At 38.3% G+C, this 26,371-nt stretch overlaps 1 protein-coding gene across 9 annotated transcripts in view; it reads right to left on the bottom strand.

Moving 5' to 3' along the window:
• The window catches only part of LOC118594698 (ankyrin repeat and KH domain-containing protein 1), a 119,349-nt gene that overhangs the window by 84,008 nt on the left and 8,970 nt on the right, over nt 1–26,371 (bottom strand). For all 9 annotated transcript variants that reach the window (XM_036204804.1, XM_036204803.1, XM_036204799.1 and 6 more), the window contains exons 2-7: nt 19,701–19,851; nt 15,687–15,843; nt 11,305–11,452; nt 9,316–9,463; nt 2,265–2,498; nt 182–276 (exon numbers count right to left, since the gene is read on the bottom strand). In XM_036204804.1, the coding sequence (XP_036060697.1) occupies nt 182–276; nt 2,265–2,498; nt 9,316–9,463; nt 11,305–11,452; nt 15,687–15,843; nt 19,701–19,851 (933 nt within the window). The remainder of the gene's footprint in view (nt 1–181; nt 277–2,264; nt 2,499–9,315; nt 9,464–11,304; nt 11,453–15,686; nt 15,844–19,700; nt 19,852–26,371) is intronic.

Below are 26,371 nucleotides of genomic sequence, written 5' to 3'. Positions count from 1 at the left end.
TATACAGAGAAATAACCCCCAAGGCTGTCTGTACCTGCATACACACACACACACACACACACACACACACACACACACACACACAAATAATAATAATAATAATAATAATAATAATAATAATTCTCAAACAAATACATGAGTTTTCACCCCACAAAATTTCAAGTAATTACAATTCAATTACCATGCAAGCCTCCATTAAGGCAGTGTGCATCTCATCGGTTTTATGCTCTTGATCTGCACCAGCTTCAAGCAGAAATCGAACCATATCCAAATGGCCTTAAAAATAAGGTTAAAGAATTGACTATCAATTAAATGCATGAGTATTAAATTGAAGAGTTTTATTTTCAAATGTCTATATATAATCTATGTATGAGGTTTTAATTTTAATTTAATAAAATCAAATGACAGTTTTACAAAGTCAACTGAAAACAATTAAGTAGGTGCACTCTCAGTAAGGTCATACTCTGGTTTTAAAGACTGACTTTCTAAAGCACATATTTCTAGTTAAGTAAATCATGCTTGTTCTCCAATTTAATTTATAGAAACTATCAAAACACTGGAATCAAACAGAAAGCCAGGTAAAGTTTATTAGAACATATTTTCTAGAAAAAAAAAGCTTTAAAATCACCATAACCTCACTGTGATGATGAGCAAATACACACAAACCAACTCCATTTAAATGTAATTCCAATCCTCTTGATACATTTAATTAAAAAAAAAACTTAATAGTCAATGAGAAAAATACCAACATTCAGTGTAAAACAGGTGAAGGATATAAAATGGTAATTCAAAAGATACATAAATGGATATTAAGCTGATAGAAGAGATATTAGATGAGACACCATTATTTTAGCTACCAAAATGGCAAAGAATAAAGAGAATGATAAAGCCCAGTACTGGAGGGGGTGAAAGGTGGGTAAAGGGATTCTCAGACAACCTAGTGGGATCTGAGACACCTAGTAAACTGGTCCAACCTTTCTAGAAGGCAATTTGGAAGTATGTATCAAAAGCCTTAAAAACGTCCATACCCTTTGACCCAGCAATTCCACTTCCAGAATTTATCCTAAGGAAATAATCAGAGATTAGGCAAAAATGTCTGCACAAGGATGTTATCACAGTGTTTTTAAATACTAGTAAAAAAACTGGGAAAAATTAGTGTCCAACAATAGGAAACTATGGTGTACCCAATTCCATGTATTTGGCAGAGATTTTGAGTTCCCTACTCAATATCCATTCTTATTATTCTCGAGAGACAGGACTTCAATTTTACCTAGGGGGCAATATGCCTAACTTTTAAAACTATTTTCCAGCCTTCCCTGTAGCAGAAAGGAACCAGTGGAATGCAGTGAGTTACAAAGTGAAGTTTCTAGAGACTTCTTGAAGGAACTTACTAAATTGGAAGGCAGTTGCTACTTTGCTCTTACCCTCTTCATCTTAAAGTATGTATTGCTGCACTCTAGCTGTCTTTGGACTACAGATAACATTAAAGACAGAAACCATATACTAGGATGTACAACAGAAAAATAACACTCTTAGATCTTAATGACAAAATTGAATTGCAATAGTAGCACAAGACAGTTTACCCTTAGGTTTCTCTCTGTACAAATCATATTGTGTTTTGTGGTATATGCAGTTATACCAATCTAGAAAATCTAACTGAAATACTATGTGATCATTAAAAAATATGTTATAAGAACATTTATTGAGATGAGTACATATTCATGATATACTACTAAATAAAATAAACAGACTCTAACACTGTTAAATTATTTTATTTCAAAAGTATGTATATTTTTAAGAACTTATTTAAAAACACACTGGACATATGCTAAAACACTGTTTACATGCTTTTCCCCCTTTAGATGGTAATATTACAGACCATTTAAATTTTTCTTTGTGCTACAACCATATTTTTTAGGTTTTCTACATCAACTGTGTATCAATAGATCTGTGTATAATTCTTAATGAAAAAAATCAAATAGAACAAAGGGAAATCCTTAAACCTATAAGTTGTTTGGTTGACATCATAGTTAAATGAATTAAAATAATAATAATAATATATAGAGATAGTACAAAAAATACAGGTTAAAATGTGCTTTCTAATATGTCTTATAACATAAGTAAGTTTACACCATAAGAAAATATATATATAAAGTTAATTCAAATACTTAAAGAAAGAATATACAAGTTAACCCAATACTCAATTCTTGAATATCTGAAGTTGTTATGAAAACAATTATAAACATTCTGACATTAAAAAGTACCTTTGTAGCAGGCAAGTGTTAGAGCACTTTCTTTGAACTCATTAGAATGAGTGTTGATGCCTGCACCGTGATCTAGAAGAACTCTGGCAACTTCCACATGACCTGCACTGGCTGCTTCCATTAGGGGCGTGTGTCCATTTTCATTATGGTCTTCTATATTTGCACCCTCATTAAGTAGCACTTTTACAATGTCAATAAACCCTCCAGCACAGGCATAAGTTAGTGCAGTATTCCCTAACAAAGAACAAAAAAAGTACAAAATTAAGAAACAATAGATGTCCTGCTACTGTTCTCGCTATCTCTCTCCAATTCCTTGACATAAACCACAACTACTATCCCAAGTTATATGTTTTGTTTGTTTTGTAAGCACTAGAGATTCAACTCAGGGTCTCACACACGCTAGACAAACATGTTCTCCTCCCACCACAACCCTGTAGTCTTTCCACAAGTTACCCACACTAGTCTGGAACTCACAATTCATTTGCCTCAACTTCATGAGTAGCTGGAATTACAAGTATAAAAAAATCACCCCCAACTCAGTTCTTTTTTACTATCATCAATTTAAAGCATATCTTTATTTTCTAACAGAATTTCTTCAAAGCATAATACAAAATGCTATATATTTTAAGTGTCTAGACAATATAAAAGGTGTAGAAAAGGCAAACCTAAACACAGAAAACAGAATAATGGTTGCTTAAAACTGAGCAAAATGCAAATGGGTAGAGATCCTTTATTTATTATCTTTTTAGATTTATGTATTTATGAGTGTTTTGCCTGCATATATGTACATGTATGTAGGTGCACCACATGTGTGCTTAGTACTCAAGGAGGTCAGAAGAGAGCATCAAATTCTCCGGTGCTGGAATTACAGATAGTTGTGAGCCCAAATGTAGGCACTGAGAATGGAACCCTGGTCCTGCCGAGATCTTTCAACAGTGACAAAATTAATCTAAAATTAGATTGCATAACTCTAGAACTGCACACCCAAAACATGAATTCCACGGTATGAGTTATCTCAATAAAGCTGATTTTGTTTGTTTGTTTTATTTTTGAGATGGCCCAGCTTTGCAACCTAGGCTTGCCTTAAACTCCCCACCTCCTTGTCTACGCCCGAACTACACAGGTTTGAACCACCTAGTCTGGGTTTTATTTTTGTTTTCCAAAAAGGGAATAGCTATATTTGTGCTGATCCTCAGATGATGAGCAGGTACCTGTAAAAGTAAGGATATCTGATACCAAGCAAAAAGCAGCTACATCAGGTGACAAGAATGTTGGCCACCTCCCCAGACCAAGTTCAAGTACAGTGCCATGGTTTTCAGCTGTCTCCCCAACTGGTCTGCTCTGGAGTACAGAAGGAAACTCCTGGGAACTTTTCCTAAAAATTCTATTTAGTGGGAGGGCAGGAGAGATGGCTAGTGGTTAAGAGCATTGGCTGTTCTTCCAGAGGACCCAGGTTCAACTCCTAGCACCCACATGGCAGCTTACAACTGTCTGTAACTCCAGTTCCAGGGGATCCAGCACCCTCACACAGACATATATGCAGGCAAAACACCAATGCCATTTAAAAAAAAAGAAAAAGAAAAAAAATTTTAGTTATGAGTATTATGTGTGAGTGAGTGCAGGCATACATGTATGTTGGTGTGCATGCATGTAGAAATCATAAGTCAAATTTCAAGAGCTAGTCTTTTCCTTCCATCTTTATGTGGGTCTCAGGGATCAACTTGGGTCATCAGGCTTGAAAAGCAAGTGCTTTTACCAGTTAAGTCATCTTATCAGCCTGGACACTATATTTTTGTAATCACTCTACATAATTCTGGCATACGGTAAGAGGTACAGTCTACTGAACAAAATGAATAAATTCGGGGCTGAAGAGATGGCTCACTGGTTAAAACCATGAATTTGGCCATGCGGTCATGGTGCACACCTTTAATCCCAGCACTCTTGAGGCAGAGGCAGGCGTATCTCTGAGTTGGAAGCCAGCCTGGTCTACAGAGTGAATTCCAGGACTACACAGAGAAACCTTGTCTCAAAAAACAAAAACCTGAAATTGGAGTTTAGATCACCATTCCCACATGAGCCCATCCTGCATCTGCCTTGGACACCAGCTCTGAGAGAGGTGGAGACAGGTTATGGGCTGTTAGCCTAGTCAAGAAAACAAAGAGTCTCAGGTCAGAGAGAGACCTTGCCTCAAAGAAGTAGGCAGTGACAGAGGATGGCCTCTTCTGGCCTCCATGTGTGCATACAAGAGCATGTAAAATAAGTAAATCAATCAATTAAAAAATAGCTTAATTAGGGATTTACTTATGGGAAGACAAATCAACTTCTTTTTGAAATTTTCTATTTTTTCAATTAAATGAGTTAAAATCATGACTGGAAATGGGAGGGCAGGGGTAAGGTAGTTTCATTAGCTATTTATAGAACATAATAAGATTCTATTGGCACATACCTACTGCCTGATACATAGCCAGGCTTCTTTCTATATACCAGCAATCAGGAGGCAGAGGCAGGGAGATCTGAGTTCAAAACCAGCTTAGTCTAAATTGTGAGTTTCAGGCCAGCCAAGGTCACACAGTAAGACCCTGTCTCAAAGCCCCTAGCCCCAAATAAACAAAATAAAAATTCTAAATTATTTAAAAGTACTTTTTAAAAATGCTGTATAACTTTGAATATTGAACACTTTATTTCTATCCATTGATTTTTTTAAAAAAATGTTTTTAGCAAATCCAATCAAAAGACAATTCATTGCTTTGGATACATTTTCTCCAGACATATAGCTTTCCTTAAAAAATTTATTTTTTATTATATATATATGAATGTGGATATGTACACATGCATGCAGGTGCTGGCAGAGGAAGAGGTGTTAGATCCTCTTGGAGCTACAGTTACAGATGGTTGAGAGTGACCTGATATGGGGTTGGGAAATAATCTTGGGTCCTCTGTAACAGCAGTATTTGATCTTAAATGGAATACCATCTCTCCAGACCTGAGACAAATATCTTACACTCACATTCACAACATAACCCCACAAGATGAATATACACCCCTCTCAGCTTAACACCTTCAAAAGAAACTTTTTTTTTTTTTTTTTTGATTCTTTGAGACAGGGTTTCTGTGTGTAACAGTCCTGGCTGTCCTGGAACTTGATTTGTAGTCCAGGCTGGCCTCGAACTCACAGAGATCTGCCTGCCTCTGCCTCCCAAGTGCTTAGATTAAAGGCATGCACCACTACTGCCTGGCTTTTTTTTTTTATTAATGATACAGTTTCTCACTCTGTAGTCCATGCTGGCCTAGAACTCACAGGATTCCTTCTCTGGCTTCAGGCTTGGAAGTTCTGGAATTACAGACATAAACCTGGTTTGAAGAGGAATGGCTCCCATAGGGTCATGTTTAAATACATGGTCCTCAGTTGGTGGAACTATTTGGGAAGTATTAGAAAGTGTGGCCTTGTGGGAGGACATCTGTCACTGAGGTGGGCTTTGAAGTCTTGTACCATTGTCTTCTTTCTGCCTTCTGCTTGGGGATCAAGATGTGAGCTCAGACATTTCTGTTGCCACGCCCTTGCTCTGTCATCATGGACTCTAACCCTCTGAAGCTGTAAGCTCAATTAAACAATTTCTCTTATAAACTGCCTTGGTCACAGTGTTTTATCACAGCAATAGAAACCCTAACTAATACAGAAATTGGTACCAGAGAGTGGGCTATTGATGTGACAGACATGACCATGTGGTTTTTGGGAGGAATGTAAAGGAGTTTGGGACCTTAGATTAGAAAAGCAGTTGAATGTTGTAAGCAGAGCTTAATGGACCATTCTAGTAGGAGCTTAGAAGACAGTAGTGCTGAGAGCAATGAGGCCTATGGAGACCTAGCCCAAGAGGTTTCAAAGAGAAACAATGTTACCAACTGGGCTAGAGATATTCTTGTGATATTTTGGCAAAGAATGTGGCAGCTTTCTTGTCCTAAGAATTTGCCTGAGGCTAAATCGACAAATAACAGAAAATTTCTGTGAAAAATTTTGAAGACAGCCTAATAATCACTTTTGTTTTTGTTTTTTTCAAGACAGGGTTTCTCTGTAGCTTTGCGCCTTTCCTGGAACTTGTTTTGTACACCAGGCTGGCCTCGAACTCACAGAGATCCACCTGCCTCTGCCTCCCAAGTGCTGGGATCCCAGGTGTGTGCCACCACCGCCCGGCTAATAATCACTCTTATGTAGGACTACTATAAAAATGAGCAAATGGAACAAAAATAAATAGAAATTATACAGTTTAAAGAGAAAAAGAGCACGAGGAAATTTAATGTTGGGAGTTAAGGTTTGTGCTGAAATAGGTAAGGAGATCAAGGTGAGGCCTGATCCACATAGAAATAAAGGGGAAACTCCACTAAGCTAAGCTTCCAACTTATATAAGGAGAGCCACTAACGCCAGGTATGTAGCAGGGGTGGTCCTACATGGAGGCCCTGAGAGACCATTTCATAAAGCTGTCAAGATGACAGCTGGATTGCATCGGAGATCCCAAAATATTACAGGTGCCAGAGCTATGTATGGGATGTCTGCCAAGGAGAGCTGCATACAGGGGGTGGAACTAGGCTAGGAAAAAGAAGTGTGTTGCAGGTTGCAAAGCTGGAAAGGGAGAACCATCTAAGTCCTTTGATACTATACCCGGAGCTACAGGATTTGGAGTTTGCCAGGCTGGTTTCCATCTTGGTCTAGTATTTCCTCACTGTGTCCCATCTCTCCCTTTGTAATGGTAATGTATATATCTGTGCCACTGTATATTGGAAGTATGTAATTTGTTTTCTGATTTTAAGGAGGGTTACAATTAAGAGGTTGCCTTGAGTAGTGGTTCTCAACCTTCCTAATGCTGTGACCCTTTAATATAGTTCCTCATGTTTTGGTGACCCTTCAACCATAAAATAATTTTCATTTTTACTTCATAACTATAATTTTGTTACTGTTATGAATCATAATGTAAGTATCTGTGTTTTCCAATGGTCTTAGGCCACTCCTGTGAAAGGGTTGTCTGACCCCAAGGGGTCACGACCCAGAGGTTAAGAACCACTAGCCTTGAGTCTTAGAAAGACTTAAACTTTAAAACAGTATTGAGACTATGACTATAAGACTATAAGGACTTTTGAAGTTGGACTAAATGTGTTTTGCATTATGATATGGCTACAAGCCTATTGGGAGTTACGGAGTGAAATACAGTGGTTTGGATGAGAATGGCCCCCATAGGCTCATATGGTTGGATATGTGGTCCACAGTTGGTGGAACTGGTTGGGAAGGATCAGGAGGTGTAGTCTTAGAGTAGATGTGTCACTGGAGACTGGCTTTACGGTTTTAAAAGATTTCTGCCATTCCCAATGCGTGCATGGGCAGTAGTGGAGCACACCTTTAACCCCAGCACTAGGGAGGTAGAGGCAGGCAGGTCTCTGAGTCTGAGGCCAGCCTGGTCTACAGAGTGAGTTCAAGGACAGCCAGGACTGTTACACAGAGAAACTCTGACGCAAAAAACAAACAAAAAAAGGTGTGAGCTCTCTGCTCTTCTTGTGCCATGTCTTTGCTCCACAATCACGGACTCTAATGCTTTCAAACTATAAAACCCAGTTAAATGCTTTCTTTCTTTTTTTGCGGGGGAGGGGCTGAGGATCGAACCCACTGAGCTGAATCCCCAACCCACAATGCTTTCTTTTAGAAGTGGCTCTGATCATGGTGTTTTGTCACAGCAACAGAGCAGTAACTAGCACATCTGGCTTGTGTGATTCTGGGAAGTGGACTCAGGGTTTCGTGCACATTTGGCAAGTACTATACCAACTTATCGACATTCCTGGCCCCAGATCTAAACTTAAATCATACTGTTAATATATATTATTAAAACTTTATGCATTTAAAAAAAGAGGAGGGAGAAGTAAATTGGGGGTGGGTATTTTCTTATTAATAAATGTATTCAGCATACCATAATGAAAAATCTGACACCATAAACAAAGTCAAAGGAGCTATACTTGAATGAGATAAAGAACTACCGGACATAAAGCTTTTTCTTTATACATTACATTTCATTGGGACAAAAGAAAAGAAACTATTTGTAGCAGAAAAACTGTTTATCTTGACCAAACAGAACCTACACTGTTTGGTTTTGAGATGGTTTTATTATGCAGACTTGAACTATACTGGAAGACCCTATGTATCCAATATGTGTTTCAAATACACAGCAATCCTCCTGCCTCAGGTTCCTAAATGCTAAGACTACACACAAGTGCCACTATGCTCAGTTCAAGTTTATGTTAGATTTGTTGTTGTTGGAAATAGGACCTTGCCATCAACCCCAGACTATCCTTAGACTCAAGAAGTCCCCTACCTTCAGCCTCCTGAGTACAAGGATTTCAGTAAGGCTGCACACTGGGTTAAAGACTTTTCAGCCAGGCATGGTGGTGCATGCTACAATCCAAACACTCCAGGGGCCAAAAAAAGAGGATTTTTGAGTGCAAGGGCCATCCTGGCCTACATGTTGAGACCATAACTTAACAACTACAACAAAGACTTTTAAAGATCTCAAAGTCAAAATTATTTTCAGTTTCCATTAATTTTTTCCCAATAATCTGATTTTTTAAAATTACATTTATTTGTTTTGTGTGTGCATAAGGTGGGGTATGTGTATGCCATGGCCTAAGTGTGAAAGAAGAGGTAACTTTCAAGAGTTGGTTCTCTTCTTCTGCCATGTGCATCCTGGAAATGGAACTCAGTTTTTAAGCCTGGCAGCAAGTGTCTTACCCACTGTGCCATCTCACAATGCTTTAGTAATCAAATTTTTATTATCATGTTATAATAAATTATGTCTTTTTTTTGGATTTTTGAGACAGGGTTTCTCTCTGTACCCTTGGCTGTCCTGGAACTTTCTCTGTAGACCAGGCCGGCCTCGAACTCACAGAGATTCGCCTGCCTCTGCCTCCGCCTCCTGAGTGCTGGGATTAAAGGTGTGCGCCATCACTGCCTGGCAGTCAATTTGTAATATAATAAAAAATTATGACAATTTTTCCTTCATATCAATTTCTACATACCCGTTGCTGACTGGGAGTTGACATCTGCATCATGGAGAAGTAATAATTTCACAATATCTAAATAACCTCCACTGGAAGCTGCCATCAAAGGAGTTATATCTCCTTTATTCCCTCGATCTTCAACATTAGCATGCATAGCTAGTAGTACCTTTAAAAACACACAAAGAAGTTGTTATTGCTTACTATTAATAGTACTTGCAGACAAAATATTCAATGTGAGAAGATAACCTTTTGAGATAGGGATGAAAATACAATTTTTACTGGTCAGGATGACAGGTCAGATCATATATTTTTCCAATACCATTTGAGAGAGGATCTTACGCACCTGAGGCTGGCCTCAAACTAACTAGGCAGCCATGGACAACCTTGAATCCAGGTCCTCCTGTCCCCACAACCCAAATGCTAGGGTTACAGGCATGCACCACCACTCCTAGCTATTACATGTTGACCTTTAATAAAGATCCATTAGCCATCCTAATTGTAAAAGAATTTGTGCTGTGTTTGAGACTGTCTAGCAAGGAAACAATAAAAATGGTTGACTTCCCAATATTGCTCCATATAGAAGGAAAAAAACATTAGAACAGGGGTAATCTGAATGGAGTAGAAATAAACTTCTACTTTCTTTTATGGTTATATTTGTTTTTTATTAGTTATTTGAGACAGGGACTCACTATGTAGCTCAGCCTGGCCTCAAACTTGTTATTTGCTTGCCCCGGTCTTCCAAGTGCTAGAATTACAGGTGGGCACCACCACCTTAGCTATGCATTGTTTTGTTTTAATTACATTTTACTAATTCTCTGTGTGTGTCAACAGGCACATAAGGATCACAGCACACAGGTGGAAGTCAGAGGACAACTTGTAAGAACTGGATCTCTCTCTCTTCACTATGTGGGCCCCAGTAATCAAACTCAAAGTCAGGTCCTTGGGCTTGGTAGTAGGTGATCTTACCTGCTAAGTCATCTCACCTGACCAGTTATCGATTTTGTTTTCTTTTTAAAAATTTTGTGTGTATGGGTGTTTTGCCTGCCCGTGTGTCTATGTACCACATCCATACATAGCGCTTACAGAGGCCCTAAGGCATCAGATCCTCTGGGATTAGAGTTATAGATGATTGTGAGCGTACCATGTGGGTGCTGGGTCCTCTTGAAGAGCAGCCAGTGCTCTTACCACTAAGCCATGTCTCAGGCCCCAGTTACACACTATTTTCTTTTCTTTTCCAAGACAGATTTTCTCTTTGTAGCCCTGGCTGTCCTAGAACTCACACTGTAGATCAGGATCAGAGATCCACCTTCCCTTGCCTCCCAAGTGCTGGGATTAAAAGTGTATACCACCACTGCTCAGCTTATATACTATTTTTAAAAGTTTAGAACAGAGGATATGGCTCAGTAGATAGTGTTCACTATGAAAACCTGAGGGCTGGAGTTCCCAGAACTTGAGAGGCAGATACAGGAGATCTCCAGGGCAAGCGGGCTAGCTAGAGGAGCAAATTGGTTCACTCTAGGTCCACCAGGGTAAAAGTCCCTATCTCAGTGAACAAAGTGGACAGTGGTCAAGGAAGACACACCTAACATCAACTTCTGGCCTATATATGCATGTCCACACATATTCAAACATACACATAAAACATATGTACACAAAAACTCCAAAAACAGAAGAGCTTAAAATATGATTAATTCTTACTCAATAGGATTAGCTTTAAATAAATGATAAAAAAATAAACCATGCCTAGCTACATATACACAAAAAAATGAATTGTATATATTTCTAAAAGAGAAAGGAAAGGAAGGGTCTCTGGCTTCTAATTATAGTTTCTTTTACAAGTCATAAAAATAACTAAAATACCCAAGCCCCTTTATAATTTTAAACACTGACAATTATTTGGGGGCTGGGGATGCAGCTCAGAGGTAAAGCATTTACTTCACCTGCACAAGGCCCTGGATTTGATGATCCCCAGCACTACTAAAATTAATAAAGGTTATTTCTGCTTACTTGTGCCAGTTCATAATATCCTGCTGAACAAGCCAAACACAGCAGGCTTTCTCCTTCTTCTGTATGTTCATTTACACTTCTGCCTTCATCTAACAACTTGCGAACGGCAGTCACATCTCCATCTGAACAAGCTTCTGCCAGACTGCGACTAAAATCAAATCACACAGAATTAACTGATGCAAAAAGACTCGTGATCCTACGACAAAAAATTACATCAAACGGTTAGACACATAGAAAAATGCACAGAGATTAATTGGCATGAGCATTTTGTGCCAAGTATTCTATTTGTAACTGTAATTATATACAAACTTCAACTAGACAATATGAATTTGAAAATACACTTTATTATTATCATTATTATTATTATAGATGTATTTTGTATGAGTTATAGACATTTGTTAGGCACCATGTGAGTTCTATTCTAAGAACCAAACCCAGGTCCTCTTGAAGAGCAGCAAGTTCTCCTAACTGCTGAGCCCTCGCTTCTGCCCTATTTTTAAATTTATTTTTTAATAGTATATACAATACGGGTTTCATTACCAGATTTTCATACATACTTTATTTCTGTTGATTCTCTTATCTTCCTACACTGTTTTCCCAACCATCATCCCCCAACAACTGTTGTTTTTATCTTTCAAAATCTTTCTGGTAAACTTTTTATATCCGAAGTTCACAAAATAGCAATCCTCAAAGCTTACAGATTCAAAAGCAACTAACAGAATCACTGTTGGGTTTTAGAATATAGAAGTAAACTTGTGTCTGCTTATTAATAATATGGGTCTAGGGCTGGAGAGATGGCTCAGTGGTTAAGAGCATCAACTGCTCTTCCAGAGGTCCTGAGTTCAGTTCCCAGCAACCACATGGTGGCTCACAACCATCTGTAACGAGATCTGGTACCTTCTTCTGGCCTGCAGGCATACATGCAGACATGTATACATAATAAATAAGTAAGTAAGTAAGTAAATAAGCAAATAAACAAGCAAATAAATAAATAAAATGGTCTAGTGTAGCCCAGAAGGTTCCCAAACTCTATTATGTAATGCTGGGATTACACTCACATTCGACCAAACCTGGCTCCAAGTAAGTGAGTGAGTGAGTGAATAAATGAATGAATGAATGAAAGAAAGAAAGAGAGAGAGAAAGAGAGAAAGAAAGAAAGAAAGAAAGAAAGAAAGAAAGAAAGAAAGAAAGAAAGAAAGAAATGGGTCTAATGTAGTCCAGAAGGTTCCCAACTCTATTATGTAATTATGTAATGCTGGGATTACACTCACATTCCACCAAACCTGGCTCCAGTATAGATTTTTGACAGGCACAGAGTGACTGAGGGCCAGCAAGATGGGGAAAGGTGAGTGCTGCCAAGCCTGACAATCCAAGTTCCAAACCTTCTGGCCCTCAGACTTTGTAATCTTGAGTTTATGAAACAATGTTCTTTTTTAAATGCAACAATACTGGAAGCCCTAGAAGAATATTTGAGCAATATTTTTTAAAAGACAGGGTCTTTCTACATAGCCCTGGCTGTCCTGGAACTCACTATATAGACCAGGCTAGCCTCGAACTCAGAGATCCACCTGCCTCAGCTTCCCAAGTGCTGGGATGAAAGGCATGTGCTACTGTGTCATTTTAGCAATTTAAGATTTTGAAAGTTTTATATAAGCTTAATTTGAAAATTCTTCCAAATTAAGCTTATATAAAATGTGATTATCCAAAATCACATTTAGACATCGACTCATGTAACAGTAGCAGTGAAAACATCAGCACTAGCTCTACAGTGGGTTCCTCAGCAGAGAAAACAGTAGGCTCTTAGGATGAATATTAGCTTTTTTTTTTTAACTTTTGTTTGTGTGTATGTACATGTGTACTTCTACCTCTGCCACAGCACGGATATGTGAAAGTCAAAGGACAATCCATATGAGTTTATCTTCTCCCTCTAACATGTGGGTCCCAAGAATCAAACCCAGATTATTAGGTTTGACAGTAAGACCTTTTACCTCTTGAGTCATCTTTCTGGGCCACAGCCATTAATTTCAAATCACAAAACATCAGCAAAAAAAAAAAAAAAAATGCTTCTGGTACAAATCTGATTGTAGAATTATTCTTATACAAAGGTAGTGAAAAATAATCATTATGAGCCTAAAGAGATGGCTCAGTAGTTAAGAGAACTTGCTGCTCATGCAGAGGACCTGGGTTCAGTTCACAAGCATCTGTAACTTCAATTACAAAAGACCTGACACTCTTCTGACTCCACAAGCACCAGGCATAATACACGTGATGCAAATATACACATGCAGCATGTATTCTCACACATCAAATAAAATATTTTTTAAAATAATACTGTCATTATACATAAAATTAGGGTGTTAGCCAGTTTGTTTTTTAGTTTTTTTTTCTTTTCTTTTCTTTATTTTGTTTTTGTTTGTTTGAGACAGGGTTTCTCTGTGTAGTTTTGGTGTCTGTCCTGGATCTCGATCTGTAGACCAGGCTGGCCTCGAACTCACAGAGATCCACCTGGCTCTGCCTCCTGGGTGCTGGGACTGTTTTTTAGTTTAAAGTGTTAAAAATAACTAAAAATGTAATTGATGTAGTACAAAGGGACTACCTTTTTTCTGTTGCTGTTTTCTGGTATGGGTTGAAGCTTAAGCTTTTCTCAAAGTATTAACTTACAGTAATGATAATCTACAAATGAATCCAGAGTTCTTGTAATTAAAATTGACATCGTATTTTTGGCTTTACTATTTGTGTTAACAAACACTGCTGTAGCAGACTGCATAAAAGCCACCCATGGTGAGTCCAATTAACTGGCCTGACATTCTTTGAGACAGGGTCTTATTATATGTCTCTGGCTGTCCTAGAACTCACTATGTAGATCAGACTGGCCTTGAACTCACAGAGTTCTGCTTGCCTCTGCCTCCTTAAAGAGGCAGATCTTTTGCAAAGATACTATTTTTTTCCTTTGTAAAAAAGTTATCTTCAGAGGCATTAGGTGGACAACCTTTTAAAGGTTACCACCATATTGATTCACAAAGATATTTTTGTACATGAACCTATGGTTTAAAGTATTACCTTGATAAAAACAATTGCTGTAAAATAACTAACTGACCCTGGCAGTGTTGAGGTACATCTTTAGTCCCAGCACTCAGGAAGCAAAGGCAGGGGATCTCTGTAAGTTCGAAGCCAGCCTGGTCTACTGAGCAAGTTCTGGAACGGACAGGGCTACACAGTAAATTCCTGTCTCAAACAAACAAATAAATAAATAAAACGGAATCCATGAATTGACTTTTCCTTTCCTTAAGACAGACTCTCATACTATAGTCTCAGCAGTCCTCAAACCCACTATGTAACCCAGACTGGCCTTGAATTCACATCAATCATCTCATTTCAGTCTCACAAGTGCTGAGATTACAGGTATACCAGCATTCCTAACTTAAATCCAGGAGTCTACCCATACTGACTATTAAAATGCAGATTTTGATCCAGTACATCTGGGTTATAGTCTGAGTTTAAAACTTAAAGTCATTTTGAAATAGGCTCTCTTATACAGCTCACACTGGGTTTAAATTTATTATGTAGCCATGGTTGGCCTTAAACTGTCAATCCTCCTGCCTCTACCTACAGAGTGCTAAGTATTACAAACATATGCCAAGACAGAGCCTAAGGCTCTAACTTCAAACAAGCTCTGATAGATACTCATACTCCACAAACCATATTTAAACAACCAGCACCTAGACTGTTGAGTAAGTAATCTATTTCATTTATGACTAATCAAGTAGTCAGGTTAGATTTACTGTAACCTTTAGAATGTGTAACTTATTTTGAAGTAGAAACTAGGTCTTATTCAGTTTGGATTTCTCATACACTGTAATACTGAATAACCACAAAAATGTTTAATAGTGGATGCAAAGCTAGGTATGGTGGCTCACACTTTTAACACCAGCATCTAAGGAAGCTGAAGCAGGACTGCTGAGAATTCAAGAGCTACTTGGGCTACAGAGTGAGATCCTGTCTCAAAACAAACATCTCCTGGTCCATGCAGCATTTTGTGGAGAAAGGAGGGGCACACATGTAGCAAGCATACATACATGCAAACATTCATACACATAAAAATAAAAACACTTAAAAAAAGATAAAGCCAGGCATAGTGGCACATGCCTTTAACCCCAGCAATTAAAAGAGGCAGGCAGGTCTCAAGAGTTCAAAGCTAGCCTGGTCTACAATGAGTTCCAGGGCAGCCAGGGCTATAGAGAGACTCTGCCTCAAAAAAGATGAATAAAAATATCATTTTATATTCATATAGTATGTACATACTCATATATCAACTTAGAATACCCACTTGGTTCACGTTTCTCAAGAAAACATTTAATGCTAGCAAAGTACTGAATGCATACGTGTCCACTTGTCCTGAACTGTGTGTGTTCTCTGCTCTCATCCGTGTCAATGCAGCAGCAGCTTCATCCAGTGCACAGCTAACTGAAGACGTCAGTCTCCGGAGCACTTCAGGATCTGCAAAAGCTTTACCATCAGCAGTTGACAATTTGCCAATTCCTTAGTCAGTGAGACAGTGCAAGGGAAGAAAAAGCAAAGAAAGTGTTGAAATTATATTTTAAGCACACATGCCAAAGAAATGACATAGACCCCATATATGAACCTGACAGTAAATAAATAGGGTTGATGATTTCAGCTCTACCACTAACATCAAAGCCATAACCACCCATGTCTCAGTATTTCCATCTTCACAATATACATATTAACTTTTCCTATACCTAATTCTGAATTTGACCTAATATGATCCTTATTGTACCAAATGAATAATATTTCACTTGAAGAACTGTCATATCAGAAAACCTCCAGTTGGGCAGTGGTAGTGCATGACTTTAATCCCAGCATGCGGGAGGCAGAGGTAAGAGGATCTCTGTGAATTTGAGGCCAGCTCTGGTCTACAGAGTGAGTTCCAGGACAGCAAGGACTGTTACACAGAGAAAACCTGTCTTGAAAACCCCCCCCCCAAAAAAAACAAAATCAAAACAAAACAAAAAAAACCTCTCTAGTACAGGACACTTGTCCATTTTATTTTCAGTAACAATGAAGAGAGACCCTGTAATTTATCATAATAAGCAATCCAACATTTTCCCCCCTTTTGGTCAAATATCCACTTAACATCTTCTAGGGTAACATTTTAAATTGAGTTTGACAGATACCATAAATAAAAAACCAAAATATGTAACATCCAAAGAATTTATGTAATTTATAAATAGGTTCCATAATTTCCTTTATATCTTTTTCCTAGTCATTAATAGATGAAATTTAAATGTTCCTTCCTTTGATATGAAATGTTAAAAGGCTGTTAATGATCTTTCTGAACCTCTAACAGTATAGTTTGAGGTTTTGGGTATCAGTGTTGTATGTGCATGTATGTATATGAGAGTATGGTATATGTGTATGTAGTGTAGGCGAACATGCTTTTGTGTAGGTCAGAGGAGACTATCAACAGTGCTTGCTCTAGTACTCTCTACCTTGGTCCTTCTAAACTCAGTCTCTCAATGGACTAGTAGCGAGGCTGACAGCCAGCAAGCCCCAAGGAATCTCCTGTCTGCTTCCCCCATAGCACTGGAGTTACAAGCCTGCCACACCTGACTTTTTATGTGGTTGTGGGATCCAAACTAATGCTCTCATACTTGCACAGCAAGCGCTCCGATCCATGGAGACATCTATCCAACACCTCATATATATACAATTTTATTTTTAAGATATGGGCTTGCTATATAACCTAGGCTGGTCTTGAATTTCTGATCCTCTTGCCTTGAGTTTCCTGAGTACTGAGATCATTCGTGCTTACCACTCACCTGGTTAGTAGTACTAGGAAGCTGAATTAATTTATGTGCTTTGGGACTTTTTATTTTGAATTTTCAGCATTTAACACTATTTATTCCCCTGGTTTTTATATTGCATAGGTTGGCCTCAAATGTAATACACAGCCAAAGTTGGCCCTGAACTCCTGATCCATCTGCCTCCAACTCACAACTGCTGGGACTATAGGAGTGTAACATAAGGCCAGCTAACAGCTAATATAAAGTAAAAGTATGGCACGTAATGTGTAGCTACCATTTTTTATTATTTTATTTATTTATTTATTTATTAGAGACAAAGTCTCTCTTTGTAGTCCTGGTTATTTCTTTATTTGAGGGTTTGTTTTTTTTGGGGGGGGGGGGGCAGGGTCTATGTGGTCCTGGCTGCCCTGGAACTGAATATGTAGACAAAGCATGCCGGCCTCAAACTCAGAGATCCACCTGCCACTGCCTCCTGAGAGTTGGAATTAAAGGTGTGTGACACCATGCCTGGCTTAGGTACTATTTTAAAAATAGAATATATGAGGAAATGAAATGGCTCATCAAATAAAAGCACCTGCTGCCAAGCCTGATGACTTGAGTTTAACTTCAGTGACAAGGTAATAGGAAAAAACTAACTCCCAAAAATTATCATTTGACCTCCAAACTCATGAAGTGGCACTAGCACCTACACATATAAATGTGCACAAATTTATAAAATAATAATTAAATAATTTTAAATAAACAATAATTTTAAATTTATCTATTAATTTCTCTAAAAAATTTTTTTTGAGATAGGGCCAATTGAAGGCTGGCCTTCAATGCTTGGTCCTTTTACCTTAGCCTCCCAGGTACTTCTTGCACAGGTATGAGCCACCATACCTACTTACACATACGGTCAGGGTGGCCACAAGTTTGAAGTAATCTTTCTACCTCAGCCTCCCAAGTGACAGAACTGTAAGCATGCATTCCAGCAGCTGGCTAGACTTCCTTCTTTTGTTTCTGTGAGAAAAGGTCTTGCTATGGAGGCTAAACTGGTCTTGTATTTGAGGCATTTCTCTAGCTTCAGTGTCCCAGGTGACAGGATTATAGGCTTGTGCGACTACACCCTGCTCTAGAGTTCTGTATTTTAGAGAAGATAAAAGGCTTTAATTACAGTGCAATGGAAACTCTGTATAGTAAATAAAGAGCAGACACTACATTATAAAATAATAAGTAGGGGCTGGAGAGATGGCTCAGCAGTTAAACTCAGTGGCTGCTCTTCCAAACACCTGGGTTCAATTCCCAGCACCGACATGCATAACATCTGTCTATAATTCCAGTTCCAGAGCTTCTGACACCCTCACACAGATACATGTAGGAAAAAAAAAATCAATAATCATAAATTTATTAAATAATAATAAATTAAAAAATAAGTAAAATATAAAGAAAGCATATTATATGTGCTTTTTCCTTTAAGTCTGTAACTTGTAACTGTGATTATGTGCCTCAGTTTCCCTTATATATATGTACCACAACACCCAGTGAAAAAGCATGTTTATTATATATTTGGATCCGTGTTTTGTGTGCATAGGTATTTTAGTTTTATGTATGTTGAGAGAACCATGTGGGTGCTGGGAATTGAACTCAGGTCCTCTGAAAGAACAGCCAGTGCTCTTAACTGCTTGAGACACCTCTTCAGCCCTTGAATCATTTTTTTGAGACAAAGTTTCATACTGTAGCTCCAGCTGGCTTGGAAATCACTATGTAACCCAGGCTGGGGGGGGGGGTGGGAGTGAGCCCTACAGAGGGCTAGTATTAATGGTATAAGCTATCACATTAGGCCTATCACAGATTTTCTTTGCTGGTACTTCAAAACCAGTAGTTTGGCATAGCCTGGTATATTTCAGTCTTAAATTTGTATTCATTTAAAAATAAAAATAGCAATTTATAATTAAGGTAATCAATTAAAATGAATAAATAATATTAGAGTTCCCTGAATCAGTTCAAATACAGTAAAAATTTTATAAACTACACTTAACAGGCCAGACAGTGGTGGTATAAGCCTTTAATCCCAGCATTCTGGAGGCAGAGGCAGGTGGATCTCTTTGAGTTCTGCCAGCCTGGTCTACAGAGTTCGTTCCAGGATAGCCAGGACTGTTATACAGAGAAACTTTATCTCAAAAAACCAAAAAACAAACAAACAAAAAACAAAACCAAAAAACCCACTACATTTAATTTCCATGTTTTTTATGCATCTGATTTTGTCCTTGATAACTAAATATCTTTACTAACTTAAAAAAATAATCAAAAAATTGTTCATTGCATTCAACCAAAAATTTTTAAAATACAGAGTGTGAACTTTTTAGGAAATAAAAAAATAAACATCAGAGATTATAAATTTGGTATGTCAAATATTCCTGAGATAACCTTGTATGACATCTTAGATCTACACTTTCTGTTGTCGTTGTAGTGAGATAGGATCTATCAATGGTCCTAAGGAGATCCTCCTGCTTCTGCCTCCCAGGTGGTAAGATTAAAGGCGTGGGCCACCACTCCAGATGAGATCTACTTTTAAAGAGAAAATCTGTAGAGTACCCGCTGCTTCTAGCAATGCTTCCAGTCTCGCTTGGGTCTCTGGATCCACTGTTCGTAAATCTGCTCCTTCTGCTGTACTTGATAAGAATATCTCTGACGTTTTAAGGACTGGGTTATCCAAATCTTCTTGGTCCAAAATAAATGATTCAACCTGTTTATGAATTAAAGATGGAATAATGATGAAGCTGATGCCAATATTACTATAATAACGATAAGTCAGTATTATTTGAAATTTAAATATAACTAGATAATTATATAAACATGAACCATGAGGACAAAACTTTGAGGGAGCATTCTCTGTTAATCTTTAAGCATGATGGCAAGTATAACCCAGGCACACCAGTAAGTTTCTTGGAGAGCGCTGTATCTTTATGTTCCCAGCAGAGAGCATAAAAATCTATATACCCATGTGATTTTTATGAAGTTTATAGGTATAACCTCTTTGGAAATTGTACACAGAACTAGATAGCAAAATAACAATTACACACAAACACATATAGCTAGGCCTCCTAGTGCAAACCTAAAATCCTAGCTGCTCAAGAAGCTGAGGCAAGAAGATCAAAGTACAAAGCTTACCTAGGCAACCTTGTAAGAAAGACCCTTGTCCTAAGTAAACAGAAATGTTGGTTGGGTGAGGGTGTTAGGTAGGTGTGGATGGCTAAGAGGAAAAGTACTTGCTGCCAAGCCTGATGATCTGAGTTTGATCATGGGAACGACATTGTAGGAGAGAACTGAATTCTGCAAGTTGTCCTCAGACCTCTACACTGGCACCCATATATGTACACACATATACAAACAAAGATAAACAAATAAATGTTAAAGGGGGGGGGGGCTGGGTATATATCTTATATTAGAACACTTGCCTAACATGCAAAACTCGAGGCTTAATCTCCAATACTGAAAAATACATAACAGCATTGCTAGGCCACTATAAGACAATTGTCCTCTTTTCTAAATAATTTATTCTGACTCTAAAAAAATGAGAGATTTAACCCACTGCTCAATGTGATGGTGCACACCTAAGAATACATCATACCTAGCAGTCATTTGATGCATATTTTGCTGAAATTAATAAACAGTATAAACAAAAATCAATTTAAAAATATACATGAAACCCTCCAATTTTAAATCAAGTTAATTCTAATTGAATTTTTAAAAATTAAGGTGCACAGCTTCCTTGGAATTTATTATTTACTTTTAATTATTTGTATATGTATGTGCCTGTGGGTTATGTTAACATGAGCAGAGGTACCCTCAGAAAAAACAAAGAAGCAACCAGACCCTTAAAACTAGAATCAAAGGTGATTTGAGCTGCCTGACATGGACGGCAGGCATCTAGCTCAGGTCCTCTGCAAGAGCCTTAGCCACTGAGCCAGCTTTCTAGCCCACAATTAATATTCACATTTAGGTCTATTTTACCTTTTTCTATCTACCGTTCTGTTTCCCATCTCATAAAGGTATAAAAATTTGAAAATTTCAATTATACTAATATGGTTTAAGACTAATAATGGTAAAATAATTTAAATTTTTTTCAACAATCAGTATCTAGTTTACTGTATCTTATTCTTAGCCTATATTTCTAAAAATAGGTTTTTTTTTTTGGCTGGGTGATGGTGGCACATGCCTTTAATCCCAGCACTTGAACTTGGAGTTCAAGGCCAGCCTGGTCTACAAAGTGAGTTCCAAGACAGCCAGAGCTGTTAAACAGAAAAACTGTCTTGAAAAAACAAACAAACAAAAAAGTCTTCTAACATAAAATATATGCATTATTTTGATTATATACATACTATACTAGCCCATGTGGTCAAACCAGGCAAAGACAAGTGATATCACCTAAGCTCTCATTGAATAAAAAACTGCATTGAGTTGACAAGTGAATATTAGCAACCACAAATTTCATTTTGGGTAGTCTCTACAAAGCCTTTACAAGCAAGGTGTGGTGGCACACCTGTTTTCTCAGTACCTGGAAGGTAAAAGCAGGAGTTCAAGAATAGCCTTGGCAACACAGTAAGTTTGAGACCAAACCTGGATTACCCTGTTTCAAAAAAAAAGGGGGTGGTGGAGTGGGGGAGATCAAGCTGACTCAGTGGGTAAAGATGCTTGCCATACGAATCTGGTAACCTGAGTTCAAACCCTAAAAGTCATGCAGCAGGAGAGAAAAACAACCCCCACCCTTTGTGACACACACACACACACACACACACACACACACACACACACAACCATATAAACTTAAAAAAAAATCTAATCACTCAAGAGATTGAGGCAGGAAGATCATGAGGGTTGAAGTTAGTCAGCTATACAACACAACCTAGTCTCAAAAAAAATTGGTTATAGCATGGAATACACCTGTAGTTTCAGCTACTTGGGATGCTGATGTAGAATTTTTTTCCCCCAGAGCTGAGAACTGAACCCAGGGCCTTGCACTTGCTAGGCAAGTTCTCTACCACTGAGCTAAATCCCCAACCCTGCTGATGTAGAATGAATGATCAATGAGGCCACAAGTTGAAGACTAGCCTGGACAACATAGCAAGAACCTATCTCAAAAAAATAAATAAATAGGTAAGTTTATCACTCTTCAGCCTACAGTTAAGATCAAGTACATAGCTGGGCATGGTGGCACATGCAACCCACAGGCAGAGGCAGACAGATCTCTTGAGTTCAAAGCCAGCCTGGTTTACATATTGAGTTCTAACTCAGATGGAGCTATGTAGAGAGACCCTGTCCCAAGCCCCCACCCCCAAAAAAGATAAGTATATAAACAGATTTTAAAACCCAAAGGTCGGGCCGGAAAGATGGTTCAGCAGTTAAGAGCACCTGCTGTTCTTCCAGAGGTCCTGAGTTCAATTCCCAATAACCACATGGTGGCCCACAACCATCTGTAATGAGATCCAGTGCCCTCTTCTGGCCTGCATGCATATATTCAGACAGAACCCAAAGGTCTGAATCAGGTCAAATCCTGAGTCTTGCTGGATGTGAGAATACACATCTATATCTTATTCAGAAGCTAAGGAAGGAGATGTCAAATTTAAGGCTAGCCTGGGCTGTGGTATAGAAATCCTGCCTCAAAAATGAAGAAAGAAAAAGCCTAGCATTATCATTAACTGAATATAACTCTGTGTTATATATATATATATATATATATATATATATATATGTGTGTGTGTGTGTGTGTGTGTGTGTACATATATATATATATATACACACACATATAGATAGTGTTATATATCATGTTCCCCATATGCAAATTAAGAACCATATAATTTTCCTTCTATGGTACCTACAAGGTTTATTTTTAGAATATATAAAGAAGCATTTTAGTGCACTGGACAATGAGCACTCAACATATCATAGTTATTACTATGATTCTGGAAGCCAAAGCAGTGAAAGCATATATTCCAGGACATAAAATAGCTTGATGTTCAGAACTACAGCAATTTGGTATGGCTTAAATATAAAAAGCAAATGGAGGTCAATCTGGAAAGATAACAAGAGCAAAATCCTAAATAATCTTGTATGCTGTGAAAAATCTTTTTCTTTCTTTTTTTGGGACTATTCAACAGCCCAGGCTAGCAGCAATCCTATTACCTCAGCCTCCACAGTTACAGGACTACAAGTGTAAGCCACCAAGCCAGCTGAAATAAATAACATTTTGGTAAAGGAGAATTTACTCTGATGGCAGGGTAAAGATCTGGAGATACAAGATAGACAGTCAGCTATAGTATAGGTGAAAGACAGTTTCATTTATAGCAGTGAGAACACAGAAAAAGGAGAGTTAGACGTCTACGGTGAGAAGCAGCAGCACTGTGAGCTATGAGGTCTCTGACTTGAGTTAGGGCAATAAGTTACTAGTTTTAGGGCAATGCTACTTACAATGATGAGGCTGAGTATTTAGTTCAGTGCTAAAGCATTTGCCTAGGATGATGCCCAAAGCGATGGATTAATGTCCAGAGCGCGTGCTCACACGCACACGCACGCACGCGCGCACACACACACACACAAATATGGAGGAAGAAGGGATGAGGTGGATGGAGGAAGGAAATGATCGTTTCAGTTTTAGAACTGTAGAGGTTGAGATATTTACAGAAAACAAACAATAGATAATTGGAAGGTCCCTTAAAAGAATCTAGGAACAGTAGCACATGGCTGTAATCCCAACACAAGGAAGGTTTAGGTATGAGAGTGTGAGAATATCCTGGGATATACAGGAAGCACCAAGCCAGCCAAGGGCTACACAGAAAAAATTAAATAGCTTAAATAAGTGAGGGTATCAGGCTGCTGATGTATGTAGCTCAGTGTTAAAAAGTAGTCAAGTCAATGCTATATCAAACACACTAATTAACAGGCCAAGGATATCCAGCAATACCACAGAGAAAGGGAAGAGGGAAGCTACATAGATATTTTAAAGGAGAATGTTCTTATCAGAGGGACCTGAAAATGGCAAAAGCCTATAAGTAGAATATGCTGGTATAGTATACAGGACATTAGGCCAGGGAGTGGCTCAGCAGACAAAAGTACTAACTGCACTTGGCCAGGAAAGTCTGTCAATTGGGGTTCAACTCCCTGAACCCAAGTGAAAAGCTAGACATGGGATAGAAGGCAGAGACAGAAGAATTACCCAGAAGCCCATGGGACAGCTAGGCTGCAGGACATAGTACAGTATCAGAAACAAGAGACCTTGCAATGAGCAGGTAGAAAGTGAGAACTCACTCTCAAAAATTTTCCTCTGGCCAGGTGGCGGTGGTGACGCGCATGCTTTTAATCCCAGCACTTGGAAGGCAGAGCCAGGCAAATCTCTGTGAGTTCAAGGTCAGCCTGGTCTACAGATTGAGTTCCAGGACAGGCACCAAAGCTACACAGAGAAACAAAAAAAGTTTTCCTCTGACCTCCATACACACATGCCATGGCAGGCTCCTGCCTACATCTATACATACACACACACACACACACACACACACACACACACACACACTCACACACACTCACACACACTCACTCACTCACACACTAAGAGTTTATAAGATAAAGTAGTTGGATTTCTACTAAAACATGAGCACAAGACACAAGACAACAATCCATGATTACTGAGTAGGAATGCTTTTATTTTAATTACCCTTGTAAGTCCACCTCTTTTCTTTTTAAGGCTTGTGTATTTATTTTATGAATATGAATGTTCTATCTGCATGTATGCCTGCACACTAGAAGAGGGCACCAGATCTCATTATAGATGGCTATGAGCCACCATGTGGTTGCTGGGAATTAGACTCAGGATGTCTGGAAGAGCAGTCAGTGCTCTGAACTGCCAAGCCATCTCTCCAGCCCATAGATCCACCTCTTAAGGTCCATCCATGGCCTCAAGTAAAGACTCAAACACTATCTTTATAGAGATCATGCAATTAATGCATAGCAAGAGTTATATTGAATTTGGTATCTTGGATTTTCAGAGCCATAACAAAATTAAACATGATGAGGTAATTAAATTGCAACATTCCTGGGACATGCACTATAATTAATATTGAAAGGAGTTTAAAAGGACATGTAAAAGTTTTTTTTTATTCCTTGAAATACTCCTATTACTGAAAAAAAAATTGATATCTTGAAGAGCAGGAAGTATTTTTTTTTCATCATCTAAAGCCTAGCATAAAGCTTAACAAATAAGATGACTCTAAATAAATAAATCTACTCAAAAATAACAATCAGGAAAGGCCTGGTGGTATAATCCTGTAATCCCAGATACCTAGGAGGTTGAGGCTAGAAATTCAAAACCCGCTAGAACTGAGTTGAAGGCCAGCCTGAGCAATTTACTGAGACTCTTGTCTCAAAAAATAAAAAGAGGGCTGGAATCCTTAGCACCACAAAGAAAAAGATAAAAAGCTAGGAGCCAGGCATCACAGCTCATGGCTATAATTCTAACACGTGGGAAGCTGAAATAGGTTTGCTTTAAATTCCAGGGAATCCTGGGCTACACACGGTGAGTTATAAAACAGCCTGGATAATACTACAGTATGAAATGATATCTTTAAAAAAAATGACTGGAGATACAGCTCAGCCACAGAGCTCTCTCCTGGGATGTCCAAGACCTTAGGTTTCAGTCCCCAGCATGGATGGATAGATGAATGGATGTTCAACCAACCAAAATTCATTTTAATTTAAAAAAAATGTTTTTGTTAGTGTGTGTGTGTGTGTGTGTGTGTGTGTGTGTGTGTGTGTGTGTTCTGTGTCCCATAGTATGTATGTGCAAGTCAGAGAAGACAACTTGTGGGAATCAGTCTCTCCTTCTACTATACTGGTTCCAGATACTGAATTTAGGTCATCAAGTTTGACAGAAAGCATTTAAAAAGAATTCTTAAGTTATTAAGGACTAAAACTTTTGAAAGACTTTTTCTGCTTTCTTTTTGCAAAGAAGACAGATCCTTGGCTTTGTATAGGATATGACAGTACTCTACCACCAAGCTACAATCACCAATTCTTGTTTTGTTTTAGCTTGAGACAGGGTCTTGTGTAACTCACTATGTAGCTAAGAACCACCTTGAATTTCTGATTCTCCTGCCTCTACCTTCCCAAGTACTGAGATTATGGGTGGACATCACCAAGTCTAGTTTATGTGTAGATCAAACCTAGGGATCCATCCACACTAGGTTAGCACTCTACCAAATGAGTTATAGCCTCAG

Source organism: Onychomys torridus, chromosome 13 (assembly GCF_903995425.1).
Source record: "Onychomys torridus chromosome 13, mOncTor1.1, whole genome shotgun sequence".
Classification (NCBI taxonomy): domain Eukaryota; kingdom Metazoa; phylum Chordata; class Mammalia; order Rodentia; family Cricetidae; genus Onychomys; species Onychomys torridus.
This window is presented reverse-complemented; position numbering and strand designations above follow the sequence as displayed.